Genomic DNA, 13,706 nt, shown 5'->3' on the forward strand with positions numbered 1-13,706 from the left:
GTCTATGGAAATAGAATACTGCAATATTCATGTACAAAGTTGCCATATTGAAAGTTAGTATTAAAGGATGTTAAGACAAATCGACTGTGTAAATTTAAAAACTCCTTCCCTGATGCATCTTATTCTGATTAATACTTTTTTTTCAATCACAGATAAAATTAACCATTAAATATAAATTCAAGAGGCATAATTTTATAAGACACATTCATAAATCTTAGCCAGAGTACTTAATTAAAAAAAAAATTAACATAGGTTTTTATTTTAAATACAAAAACTCAGAAATTGTTTTGCTTTCAATATACGTTTCTAGATCTTTGACATGACAGTGATGGTTTAGTCATGAATATTTATTTCTTTTAACTGAAATTTGTCAGTGATTTCCCCCAACCTCTCTCATAAGGTGATCTGTCTGGGCAGAATTGCTTAATAGCAGAAAGACAGGAGGCTACAATAAGCACACAATTCAAAGCATCACTACCTTGTTCTGACTTCCTTCCAGCTAGGATACATGTAAGGAGCTAACCGTTCTTTGCTCTCACACAATACTGGGATCTACTCCAAACACAAGCATATATCTGGTTGGAGCCCAATGTCTGGTAGCTGAAGTTCATACACCACTTTGAAAGGTTAACAAGAGGTACATCAAATACCTTCCCTTAATTGAAATTCACAGGCCTTGGAGGTTATCCAGAAAAATGAGTTTTCTGAATTCTCTCTTATGAATACAGTCCTAAGCCATTTTGATCCCAGAGTTGGACAAGGCGAAGATTATGGTTCTTCCCACTAATTAACACAGGTGCCATCTGCCAGAAGGTCATGTGTCCAACATCACTGAAATTAATGGGAGCTGTGAAAGAACACTGCTGTGCTCTTTTGCTTTAATGGTGCTTGACTCCCATCTCCTACTCTTAATGATACCCAAGACCTGTTATCTCACTACACTTTCCTATCTTGGACTCTCAAAATTCTCTCCAAAGTTAAAAGCATGCTTTCTTCTCAGGACAACAAAGTATTCTTCCCACAACTGCGAAAGCACCTGACCTTCTGGATGCTCTGCATCCAAGCTGTCAAAAATCTTTTCTAAAAGCAGCAGCAATTGCAATGCCCTCTTGTGGTTGCTTCTGCAAGAGAAAACCCGCCACGGCCTTCGCTTTAACCACTTTGCCTTTCAAAGTGAACCTGTCTCGTCTCTCTCAGAATATATGTATAAATGGGGGCGCAGAGTAAAGTGGACTGCACTTGTAAACACTGCAAGACTCTGGAAACATTTCATTCCATAGCTCTACATCCCAGGAGGGCAGTAGAACTCCATTTTAAAAACTCGCGTCATTTGCACCTCAGAAGTGAGACAAGAAGGTTGGGTCACTTGAACGCCTCTTTTCCTGGCTTCTGTGTGATGTATGGACTAGCTCTTAGCTGCATGTCCCTCGAAGAGAAGTTTAGCAATAAACATAGTCAAGCGGCTACTGAAGAAGTTGGGTGCTTACCTTGCCGCAGTTGTCAGCAGAATATGAAAGCTACTCAAGATAGCTGTAGCCACGCAGCTGGTGGCAGGGCACATGTAACAGCCCAGATTTCTTTGGGCCCAATCTATTGGAGCCCAGATTGCGCTGGGCCCAATCTATTGGAGATCTACTCCTTTACTGAAGCAAAAGGGGAAGTTGTGGAAGAGTGTTATTACAGTAGTGTATCACATTCAGTGACATCTTCAGTTCTGCTATAAACAAACAACTGGCACCTTAGCAAACAAAAATGACCCAAACAAGAATATACTAAATTCTGACAATGTTATGAATACACAACATTTGCCTCTCTGATGCAGCCTTCGACAACCTGGTGCCCTCTAGATTTTGGACTACAATTCCCATACGGCCAGGCTTGCTGGGGCGGAAGGGGATTGTAGCACAAAATATCTGGAGGGTGCCAAGTTGGCGAAGGCTGCTCTAATGTGTGCGGAAAATCTTGGCTTTGGCATTTTGCATTATTATAAGCCACCTATAGGGGGCGGTTCCTTTCCACCCACCTTTTCTTTGGTTGCTCATAAAATAAAGGTGGAAAGCAAACATGCTGCCCCTGTGCTTTTACTCAGAAGTAAGTCCCACTGCGCCCAATGGAGCTTAATCCTAGGTGAGTATGCACGGGATTGTGGCCTTAGTTTCTGAAGCTCATGCAACAGCCCCGATTTAACCTTTTTAAAAAATTTAAAAGCAGCTACTTTTTGGGCTGGTTTTCATGATACCTAGTTTGAATCCAAGACAGCAAACTGCTGCAAGGTCTCTGAGGAAAGATCAGAGAGGGGATATAACCCTGATGTGAAAAGCTATACAATGAAAATGTCACTGAAATGGTAGGAAACACCCACCATCTGCTGATTGCCTTCCCTTCCCCGCCATTCAATACTGATACATCAAAGCTCCTTACACCTTTCTCAAACCCTAATAGCCTCAGTAATCAACAAGAGTGGCTTTATGCCTCTCATGCTCAAGAAACTGACAACAAATGTACAGTACCTGCTTTGGGAACTAAAAAAGAAATAGAGATACAAAACAGGAGCACCTTAGATCACACCGACTTTGAGAGTACAGGCTTTGAGAGAAGACTTACCCTAATGCCTCTCTAACAAATCTTTCCACAGCTTCAAAAATGCCTTTTGGGCCACATCGGGGGGGTAGGGGGACAACAATAAGAAAGGAACAAAATGCTGATGTCTAAAAACTAATCTGCAACAGTAAGAACATTACACAGGAATAATTTTTTTTACAATTATAAATGCATGATGAGCATTAACAGCTATGTAATGTCAGAGCCAAGACTAGTAGAAGAAAAAAATCAAGAGTCTGAATGGCACCCACAGTGGGCCCCCGATACCCGTTAAACCACCCAGTGGACAGTGATGCACACATGGTCTCTCTTGTTTTAAAAGCAGGTCCCATGTTAAGCTCAGAAAGGGAGGAAAACACAAAGGCAACATTAACTGAAGGATGTTTCTGGGACAGGCAGAACTGCATGAAGCAGGTCAGTACGAATCCAGAGACAACCAGATAGTTCCGTTCTCCATTGAGAAGTAGTGAATTTGGCTGCTTAATAAATATCACTTTTAAAACACTGGCCTGCAGGGATGCAAGACAGTGAGCTGCTTAGGCAATCTGTCAGGTTCAGGGATGTGCAATTTGACGACAACCAGAGGCAAAGCCCCAGTCAACCCTGTCCACAAAAGGTGCTCAGCTAGGACTCGTTAAGCACCCCAGAGCCATGTCACTTTCTTAGGAACAGAAACTTGTGCAAAGGCACCACTTGTCGGTACATCCAATACACAATGCTGGGAAGCTTTGAAAGCACTGTCGAGTATGGAACACTTTGGTATAATTTACCAGAATAATGCCAACAAATGACTGGGGGCTTATGAGAGTTAAATAAAAAAATGGAATGTATCAGCTATAAAATGGGAAAGACACAGCCTGCTTAAGCGCCGTGTTTACAATATTTACCAATTTTGTATCTGGATTAAACGTTGAACAGTAATTGCCCCGCCAAAATCAGCAAAAGCAATTCTAACAGTACTTCTTAAAAACAAAACAAAAAGCACAACGTAATTATAGAGAGACGTTATAGATAGCTATCACTGTCCACAATTGGAAAGCTATTTTTTATAATCTGTTTCGGCTCTGGTTCCAGAATTCAAAATGCAGAAATACAAAAAACATAAAACAAAACAAGGTCAGCAAGGAACTGCAGAGGTGTCTGTCACTGCAGCTGGTCGACAGGGGCTGCAGCAGCAGGGGCTATACAGTGGCCTCCGAGTCCTCTTCCTCTGTGCTCTGGCAGCCACTGTTTTGCCTGAAGCCTTTCCATGTGTAGCCCATGAAGGTGGGGCTGATGGGTAAAAAGCGGAAGCATTTGTACTTCCTCACAAATTCCATGCCAAAAGGCAAGTCATAAGTTTCCATGCCATCGATGGATTTGCTGCCTTTGCACACTCCTTTCTTCCATTTCTGGATTCCTCTTTCTTCGGGGCTTCCTGGGTATCAAAAGGATAGGGAGAGAGTTGCATCAAGAGCTGAACATTGGAGACATAAGCCCCTCTCTAATAACACTGGGATTCATGGACACCCAATGAAACTGCATGCTGCAAGATTCAGGACAGAGCAAAGAAAGTCCTCCTTCATGCAACACAGAGTTAAACTATGGAACTTGTTCCCGCAGGTAAAGGTAAAGGACCCCTGGACGGTTAAGTCCAGTCAAAGGCGACTATGGGGTTGCGGCGCTCATCTTGCTTTCAGGCCGAGGGAGCCAGCGTTTGTCCACAGACAACTTTCTGGGCTGTGAGTAACCGCTTCTGGCACAACAGGACACCATGATGAAAGCAAGAGCGCATGGAAATGTCGTTTACCTTCCCATCACAGTGGTAACTATTTATCTACTTGCACTGGTGTGCTTTCGAACTGCTAGGTTGGCAAAAGCTGGGACAGAGCAACGGGAGCTCACTACCGTTGTGCGGATTCGAACTCCCGACCTTCCAATCAGCAAGCCCAAGAGGCTCAGGGGTTTAGACCATAGAGCCACCTGCATCTCTCCTGCAGGAGACAGAGATGGCCACCAACCTAGATGGCTTTAAAAGATTACACCAATTGATGGAGGAGAGGGTCATCAGTGACTGATAGCCATGATGGCTGTGCTCTTCCTCTCCAGTTGGAGGAACCAATGCTCCCCTGTTGCTAGAAACCAAAGGAGAGAAGGCTGCTTTTGTGCTCAGATCCTGCTTGTGGGCTCCCCATGCAGTGGTGTCCAAACTTTTTTCAAAGAGGGCCAGATTTGATGAAGTGAAGGACTGTGAGGGCCGACCTAAGGGCCGACCAAAGTTGTTGAACTTTTCTTAGGATTGAAATTGTTGAGGGTTTTTTAGGATTTTATGCCAGGAAATAAACTGCCACAGGGGCCGGATTAAACCAATTAGGCCCCCGAAATGGACTTTGGACATGCCTGCATTAGGGCATCTGGTTGGCCACTGTGAGAACAGGATGCTGGCCTAGAGGAGCCATTGGCCGGTTCCAGCAGGCTCTTATGATGTGCTTCTAAGCCCCTTTCACAGGAAAGCTCACCCCACTCCATCAGCCTGAGCACTGAGTGGGATACCTGGAAAGTGATACTTGTGCAGTTGTGCACAGGGGCTCCAGCTGCCTCAGGGCAGTAGAAGGGGACCTACAAACCCATGAGCCACACAGAAATGAATGAGGATTCCCTAAGAGCACACAATTTGCACTGTCGGATTGTGCTCTGTGTCAACCTGTAGCTGTGCTGCGTATTTTCAGCCTCAAGCGTCACAGTGTCTTTAACAGGAAGGCAGGGGAGGGAAACAGTGGGGAAAGGCAGCCTGTTGCACTGCTCACCTGGAATAGTGTTGTCTAAAATAAATGCTACACAACCCCCAACGAACATGGCTGTAGTGAGAAGAACATTTAACACTTGATCAATGCTGGCTATTCCTACAAGAACAGAAAGGGGAGGGAGAGACTTAGAGCAAAATCTGAAGAGCCGCCATATTCATACACACAATTTCAGGAGCCAAAGTCACACTGTCTACACAGCACAAACACCTGGTGATGTGGATTGCTTAGCAATGCTCATATATTTATATTTATCATCATCATCATCATCATCATCATACCAGGGACTCAAGGAAACTTGCAAAAATTAAAATGACTCAGATAAAATACAAAAAGCTAAAAACATATAAAAGACAATCATTTAAAAGTAATTAAGCAATAATAGAACTAAAACAATATATATTGCTATTCCACCCACCCTATCCCTCACATGGACACAATGGACAGCACTACTCAAAAGTCAGTTGGGAGGCAATTTCCCCTCCTACTAGGAAAGGGCTATAGTTCATTGGTAGAGCACAGGCCTTGGATGCAGACAGTTCTAGGTCCAGAATCAGGTAGCAAGTAGCAGTAGGGTCTCTGCCTGACATCTTGGAAAACTGCTGCCAGTTAAGAGTAGGCAGTACTGGGCTGGATGGACCAATGGCCTGACTCAGTGTAAGCTGGGCTCATGGAACCATGGAACTACAAGGAATCTCAAAAAGAAATTTAGTCCCACCTACTGCAGTAAATTTACTACTACAGCCTCTGCTTGATCACCACCTCTTACACTGTCAAAGAAGCATGTATCATCATTAGTTCTTCCAAGTCTAAATCATCTTTGATTTGAACCTGTTGTTTCAATCCTTTGGAACAAGAGAAAAAGAATCTGCTCCTTTTCCTATATGATAGTCTCTTCTCCTGGCTAAACATACCTAACAGACTCCCAGCTCTTAACTTGTTTGCCCTTGCCATCAGTGGTGGTCCCCAGTTTATGGAACACCCTCCCTAGTGAGGTGCTTCTGCTCCCACTATTAACTTTCAGGAAGAATTTGAAAACATTCCTGTTTACCCAGGCATTTCATGGCTGAGGGATACAGTTCCTGGCATCCCTGACATCACTGGATGGAATAATGTTTAACCGTAACCACTTTCAGGTGTTATTAAGTGTCATTGTTTTTATAATGTTTAAACTGCTCTAGAATGCCCCCCCCCCCCCCCGTTGTGGATCTGGGCTCCTTCAGAAGGAAGGGTGGGATATAAATTCAACAAATAATAATAAGCAGAAAAAAGCATTGTGCATCCATTAACAGTACGTTCCCCATTAATCTGCGGAAAGATCTATCTTGTAAAAGGGCCTAAAATGCAGATGGGTCCTTGCTCCCAGAACTGGGCTTATACAAACAGGCAGTAGTCCTCTTCAACCCATTTTTTATTCCGTTAACAGGTACTTGCAACCAGTTGGCTAATTAACTAATTTTTGGTTTCTTTTTAAATAAAATAAAATAAATGTGTCTTTATCAAGATCCTGGGCATTTAGGACTTCCGGGTTGGCGCCATCGCCGAATGGCGGACTCCCTCCGAGCTCCGGAGGGAGCCTGCTCGGCAGGGGCTGGGTCCTACCGCACCGGCGATGCGGGGACCCTTAAAAACCACGGCCACGGAGGCCGTGGACATGGAGACTCGGCTGGCACCGCTAGCGCCCTCCCGACTCGTGAAGGAGCCTTTTTAAAGGCTACGGATCGGGTGCCGGGGAGAAGCGTGGTGCTTTGAGTCCTCTGCTATCCCTGCCGAGCGCAGCCGCATGCCATCCGGCGGAGAGCGCTGACTTCTTCTATTGAAAATTCGGACTTCTTAACAACAACCCGTGAGTAATTTGGAAACCGGGTTCAAAAGGAGAAAAAAAAATTTTTTTTTTTTTTTTCGGATTGGACACGAGCGGGGGGGGATCCAAAAAGGAAGTCAGTCCCCCTCCCTACTGTAAACCTTCCAAAACAAGGACGGGGAAACCAAGGTCCAAAAAGATTTGTATTGCTGATAAATACTAAGAATTCCACGATGGGGAACTACAAGAACTGTGCTGGAGGAAGAATTGAGGGAGAAGGGAAATGTGACCCCCCCCCCCGGGAACCGGGGTGATTGAAGAGAGAGCCTGGTGAAAAGAGTCGGAGATTTTGACAGCTGTCAAAGTAGCTGTCAAAGTCGGAAAGCAGACAGGATTTTATTATGAGAACTTTGCTGGTTAAATTTGTTACAATTTGCTATAACCCGTTAAAACTTGGATACAAAATGGCGAAAACATGGATAACAATCGGACTTTTGGACTAGAGAAAACAAAGTTACAACAATCCCCCTAGAGGAGTTTCGGGACATTACAAAGATGGTCGTAAGTGGAAAAATACCATTGGAATTTTACAGGACTGGTTATCTTCTGGGAAAGCTGCAAAACGGAAATAATATTTTGTCTACAGGGTGTTCAGCTAAAGGAGACAATAGAATTTTCTATTGAAGAAAGGAAGGGACTGAATGCAAGTTTTTGTTCCTGAATAACAATAATCCCTGCAGAGTTACTAAACTTCTGAATTAGAACGTTTCAGCAGCGGAACAAGAGGAAATTGGACTACAACTTGGAAAGAACAATGGGGGGAGTTTTATTAAAGATTTGAAGTTAAATGTTTTAAAAAATAACTATAAGAAGAAAAAGCCAGCAAGGAGTTGGGGGAAATAGGTGATTTATGGACTTTAAGAATTCCAGGCAGATAACATGGTTTGGTGGTCAGGGGGAAATTAAACCGGGGACAGGGGGGGGAGAACTAAAATCCAAAGGCTTGTCAACTTTTTTTTCTGAACTGGCTCTTTTTCACCTATTATACTTTTTATTTCTTATTTCTTATATTTCTACTGTGTGGGGTGTCCTTATCTTTAAAAAAAAGGGAAATTGTGGAATGAAAATGGGGTGGGCCCTGGGGAGAGAACTTTTGTCTTTTATTAAGGGTATTGATGAGGAGTGTATAAATTTTAAATTCGAATAATGGTCTAAACAAATTAAGTTTTAATTAGAACTGAGAGCTTGTGGAGCCAACAATATGAAAGGGGAATATGGTAGGGGTGGGGGAAGGGGGGAGTCCCGGAAAGTGAATGTATGAAAATAAGGCTTTGAATGTACTTTAATCTTTACTTTCTGTATTTTTGAAAATCTTAATAAATATCATTTAAAAAAAAAAAAAAACAAGATCCTGGGCATTTCACTTGAGTGCAAAGTAATTTACAGTAGATACCATAAAGCTCTCTTACCAGATTCAAAAAGCTTGAAAAAGCTTCTCAGAATTGTGGAGGATCCATGTTTAAGAGATATTTTTATAAACCATGGGGAAAGGGACCAAAGTCTCTTTCAGGGCTGCCCTATGAAGCCTTCAAGAACACAGAGTATGGCTGGTGAACCAAATCTTAGTCTGCAATTAAAGCTTTAAGTAATTATACCAGCTGACTGATTAACAATTGCACAGCTGACAGTACAGGTTGAAATGTTTAGAAAATCCATTTCCACATGGGTTGTGTAAATGCATTTTTGTTCAGAACAAGATGTTTCAGCATAAGCTTATTTTAATACATGTAGTAGAATAAGAAAAAGGGAAATTTTGTACCTGTGACAAGTGGATTTTGTCGGAGGTAACTTGGAAGGACCAGTCCAAAGAAGATAGAAAATCCAAGCACAAAAAGGTTCCGAGAAGAGTTTAAATCTATGAACTGCAGGTTAGACAGTCCGACTGCAGTAATCATCCCTGAACAAGAACAAACAGGACAGGATTTTAGCCTCTACAGTATGCAATGTGAAATACTACACAGACCACCAGTATTTCCCTTCCATTAAAAAGCAAAAACAACCTCCATTTTTGCAGAAGGTAAGAGACGTATGTTCACTTAAGGATGCATAAATATACATTGATAGTTTGAAGACTTATGTTGGGCTGGGGTATTTTTTAGGGGGGATTGTTGGAGTTGTTGCTGTTACAGTTTTTTATCTTTATGGTTTATGTTGAAATTGTTGGATTTGGTTGTGCATTTCTGATGTTTTGCTTATTGTTTATGACTACTTTTCTTATGTTTGTAATTGTGTAAAGATGGTCTTAACTTTGGAAAGGTGGCATACAAAAAAAAGGGGGGAATGATTTATTATGTTTCATGCCTGGCCTTGGGAGTCTGCAGTGATGTGTATCAAGCCGATACATAAATAACATTACGTTTTAAGAATATAAGAAGAGCCTGCTAGAACAGGGCAATGGCCTTTCTACTCCAGCATCCTGTTCTCACAGTGGCCAACCAGCTGCCTGTGGGAAACCCGCAAACAGGACCTTAGCACAAGAGCCGTCCTCTCCCTTCCTACTGTTTCCAGCAAAGCTGCTCCACTTCCCAGTGGGGAGGAGTTGCAGTGGACCGCGTGGCCACCCATTCCCCACCAGCGGTGGGGGACTCTGTCCCCCGTTGCCTGGGGGATCCCGGCCACGTCAGAGCCCGGCCAGCCAACCCGCTGGCCGGGGGGGCGTGGCCAGGGCCGTTTAAATTGGAGGAGCGAGCCAGAGGACTTCCTCTTTGGCTCACTTCCTCAATCACCCGCGCCCCCCTCCCTATTTTGCAAGTTAGACAATGGCCTTGCTATGGACTTCGGTTGGTCGCCTTGGTTGTCCAAGGGGCCTGGTAGGAATTTTTCCACCTGGCAAATTGGCACTGGCCATACCTTGTGTGGGGGAGGGGAGGTGTGGCCATCACCTGCCCCTCCATGCTTAAGGGTATTCCTTTAAAGGAACCCGGGGGTGTTGATCTAGTCTGAAGCCCGGCTGGGGGGCTAAGGCCTTGACACGACCCCGACGGGAACACCAGAGGGAGCTTGAGTTGGTTCGCATCGACAGGGCTCCCCCTACCGGTGACTTACCCTTACTGGGACTTCCTGCATAATGGGCAGGAGTCAGATATAGCCAGGTCCAATCAATGCCTAAGCCAGTACCGCTCACATTCTTTAATTTCAATAAAGTTGTGGCCAAAATTTGCCCAATAACGTAAACCTAATATCCGTGTCCTTATGTGAGTTATTTCCAACGAGGGGCTGGCTGCGGGGTCTCAACACACAACTGGTATTCAGAAGCACTGCTGCCTCCAATTGTGGAAGGAGACCACAGCCACCAGTTCTTTCTGTAAAACTGCACAGCATTACTCAACAGCCTAACAAACAATGGGGGAGATGTGTGCCAGTCTACTAAGATTTTGACCCTTTCAGCTCATGCAAACAGGTGGGTTGTACCCTGAAGCAGCATCACCAGACATCAAAGTGAGCATCTGGAAGGCACTTCTCCCAAGCAAGTCCATGAGGAAAGACAGGAGACTCGGCTGACAGCTGGAGAAGTGGCAGCTGACATGGCTGCGCACAGAGCTCATTGCTAACAGGCAAAAATATAAGGAGGGAAATTCAAATACCAAAGAGAGTGCAGAAGAGAGCGCCAAGCACTGGGTCAGGGAGGGATGCAAAGAGGGCGCTGAACTTGCCAACCATTCCTAGCAACAACATGAACGCTGCTCCGTACTGAATCACTCGCCGACTTCCAACCTATGAATCACACAACAAAAAGGGAGATAAATTACAACATTTCTGGCAGTTGCTCTTAGAATCATAGAGTTGGAAGGGACCCAAGAGTCATCTAGTCCAACCCCCTGTGATGCAGGAATCTCAGCTAAAGCATCCATGACAGATGGCTTAAAAACTTCCAAGGAAGGAGCATCCACAACCGCCCGAGGGAGACTGTTCCACTGTCTTGTTCATGATGACAACTTGTGATTTCATCACAAAGTTGTAAAACTGACATGGGAAACTTTTAGCCCTCCAGATGCGGGTGAACTACAACACTCATCAGTCAGTGGCTGTGCTTGCTAGGGCTGACGGCTGCTGTAGTTCAGCAGCTCTGGAAAAAATATAGACTCTTTAGCTGATTTAAATGCAATATTCCATTTCCTCACTTGATGGCTCACTTGTTCGTGATGGCTCTCTGCTGAAGGACAAGAAGGATCCTCCTCAATGGGGAGGGTGTTTGGTGAGATCTGTGTATCAATATGCAGGTGGGCCTTTTTTAATTACTGGAGCATTGCACTGCCAGCCACAGAACAATCTCTCTGAGTCAATTCGGGGACCGCAGTGAAGGGGAAGGACTAGGGGTAGCTGCAACAACAGCTGCAGAGGAAACAGATTAGGGACTCAGTGGCACAGAGAATTAAAAGCCTCTGTTATTAGATGGATATCCCAACTAAACCTCACCATCTCCTGCTAGTTTGGTGAAAACTGCCTGACCTCGGCTTTTTCCTTGCTCCACAACTCCAGCAAGTTTAAAACTTTTTATTTTTATTTTTCAAACACTCTACAGGCCGATTCCCTATGGCCACAGTTATCATGTGATCACTTGACAGGATGATACTGCAGGCCAGTATGTTATCATGTGTTCCCAGTATTTATCAATGGAAGCAAACTGATAAAGCCACTTGATACATTCCACATCAGCTGAATGTGAGACCTGGCAATACAGATTCGTGCTTTGGGGCATTTTAGTTCAAAAAGACTATTTTTGTAGAGTTACATAACACAGAGACATTTCCATTGCTTGGGGCTACACTCTTTGAAGAGCTCAACTGAACAAAAGCGATGCTTTGCACGAAACAAAGCTTCTCAGGAGAAGCACAAATCAATTCTTTGCGAAGTTTTTGCGCTGACAGTTTAACACACAAGCAGCAGAGTCCATGTGACAATCAACATTCACTTGACTTGAGTCACACTCTGTGTGTGGGCAAAGGTCTCTTCCACCACACTTTCCCATTGCTTTATTTAGTGCTATCTATACAATGAAAAAGATTACGAACAAAGGCAAGCTGCACTGGCAGAACATACCTCTTTGAAAACATTTCCCACGCTATTTTCCTTAAACAGCCTTTATTTCTACTACAATCCCATAAACAGACATTTTGCCCTAAGGGGATGTATAAAGTGGCAGCACCTACACTTTGGAATTCCCTGCCTACTGATATCAAGTGGGTGCCTTCATTGTATTCTTTTCTTATGCCTGCTAAAAATGCTATTGTTTAGACAAGCCCAGATGCTCAGAAAGTTGATGTGAATTCTCATCAGTTTTAGTATTTTAACTTTTTGTATGTTTTAACTGTAAACCACTTTCAGTGTATGCATTTTATGAAGTAAACACGTAATACATAAAGTGCCTTTGTAACATTTGCTTGTACCATGTTCAGAAATTATTTAATCCATGACTGGAAATGACGAGATCAAGGTAAAACAGATGTGACAGGTCCCTAGATAACTGCAGACAGCCAATATTAGGCTATGGAAATGGGGCCAACCCACGACTGCACTTCCATGTACAGTGGTACCTCTAGTTACGAACTTAATTCGTTCCGGAGGTCCATTCTTAACCTGAAACTGTTCTTAACTAGAGGTGTGCTTTCGCTAATGGGGCCTCTTGCTGCCGCTGTGACGCCGGCACATGATTTCTGTTCTCATCATCCTGCGGCAAAGTTATCAACTCGAGGTAACTCTTCCAAGTTAGCAGAGTTTGTAACCTGAAGCGTATATAACTTCAGGTACCACTGTATTTTTGTAAGAAACTTCGCCCTCCCTGCCTAAAAAAAATTGCATCCAGTACATGGCGATGTTCATATTCAGATTTCACAAGCAAATCACTGATGATAAAAAAAAAAAGATTTAAGGGCCAAGCTACACATGACTCTAGAAATCTTGTGTCTTTAAGCACCTGTCCCCATCATGTATAAAACATGCTGGATGGAAGTACAACTTGCAGCACAAGATGTGGGGTAGAGGGAGGAGATGCTGAAACCACCACCTCCATTCCCCGCAAACCATTCCTCAAGGATATTAAACTGTATACACAGTTTATTTATTTCATTTATAAAAGTATTTATGTACTACCTACTATGGTGAGTTTCAAGGCAATGTCTAACAAGACTATTAAAACAATGACGTCTTCATACAAATCAAACTAAAGTGCAGTTGATACACATAATTAAATAATATTACTGGAACTAAACATCAGAAACTATTTAGATTACATTAGATTTATTGAATTTATGTATTGTTTCGCACACAAAAGGAGTGTGATTTTTAATATACTAAAATGCAATATACAATAAGAATACAATTTTAACAAGTGTCACAATATCATCGGTGTTGGCACTTGTTAGATCCCAAAGGGGTTTCACATGTGACTTTTATAGTGTTTTAACTCACCACACCCCAGCATTCCACTTAATAAATAATAATAATAATTTTTATTTATA

At 43.2% G+C, this 13,706-nt stretch overlaps 1 protein-coding gene and 1 long non-coding RNA gene across 12 annotated transcripts in view; one reads left to right on the forward strand and one right to left on the reverse strand.

Annotated features, from left to right (window-relative positions):
- LOC308483604 overlaps positions 1–13,706 on the forward strand; it is a 90,342-nt gene that overhangs the window by 43,679 nt on the left and 32,957 nt on the right. The window lies entirely within an intron of this gene.
- SLC23A2 (solute carrier family 23 member 2) overlaps positions 3,578–13,706 on the reverse strand; it is an 83,315-nt gene continuing 73,186 nt past the window's right edge. For all 11 annotated transcript variants that reach the window (XM_081017400.1, XM_081017392.1, XM_081017397.1 and 8 more), the window contains 4 exons: positions 10,833–10,962; positions 9,008–9,145; positions 5,388–5,483; positions 3,578–4,018 (listed from right to left, as the gene is read on the reverse strand). In XM_081017400.1, coding sequence (XP_080873526.1) covers positions 3,783–4,018; positions 5,388–5,483; positions 9,008–9,145; positions 10,833–10,962 — 600 coding nt within the window. In that variant the 3' untranslated portion in view covers positions 3,578–3,782. The remainder of the gene's footprint in view (positions 4,019–5,387; positions 5,484–9,007; positions 9,146–10,832; positions 10,963–13,706) is intronic.

This window comes from Podarcis pityusensis (genome assembly GCF_964106645.2).
Source record: "Podarcis pityusensis genome assembly, chromosome: 8".
Classification (NCBI taxonomy): Eukaryota; Metazoa; Chordata; class Lepidosauria; order Squamata; family Lacertidae; genus Podarcis; species Podarcis pityusensis.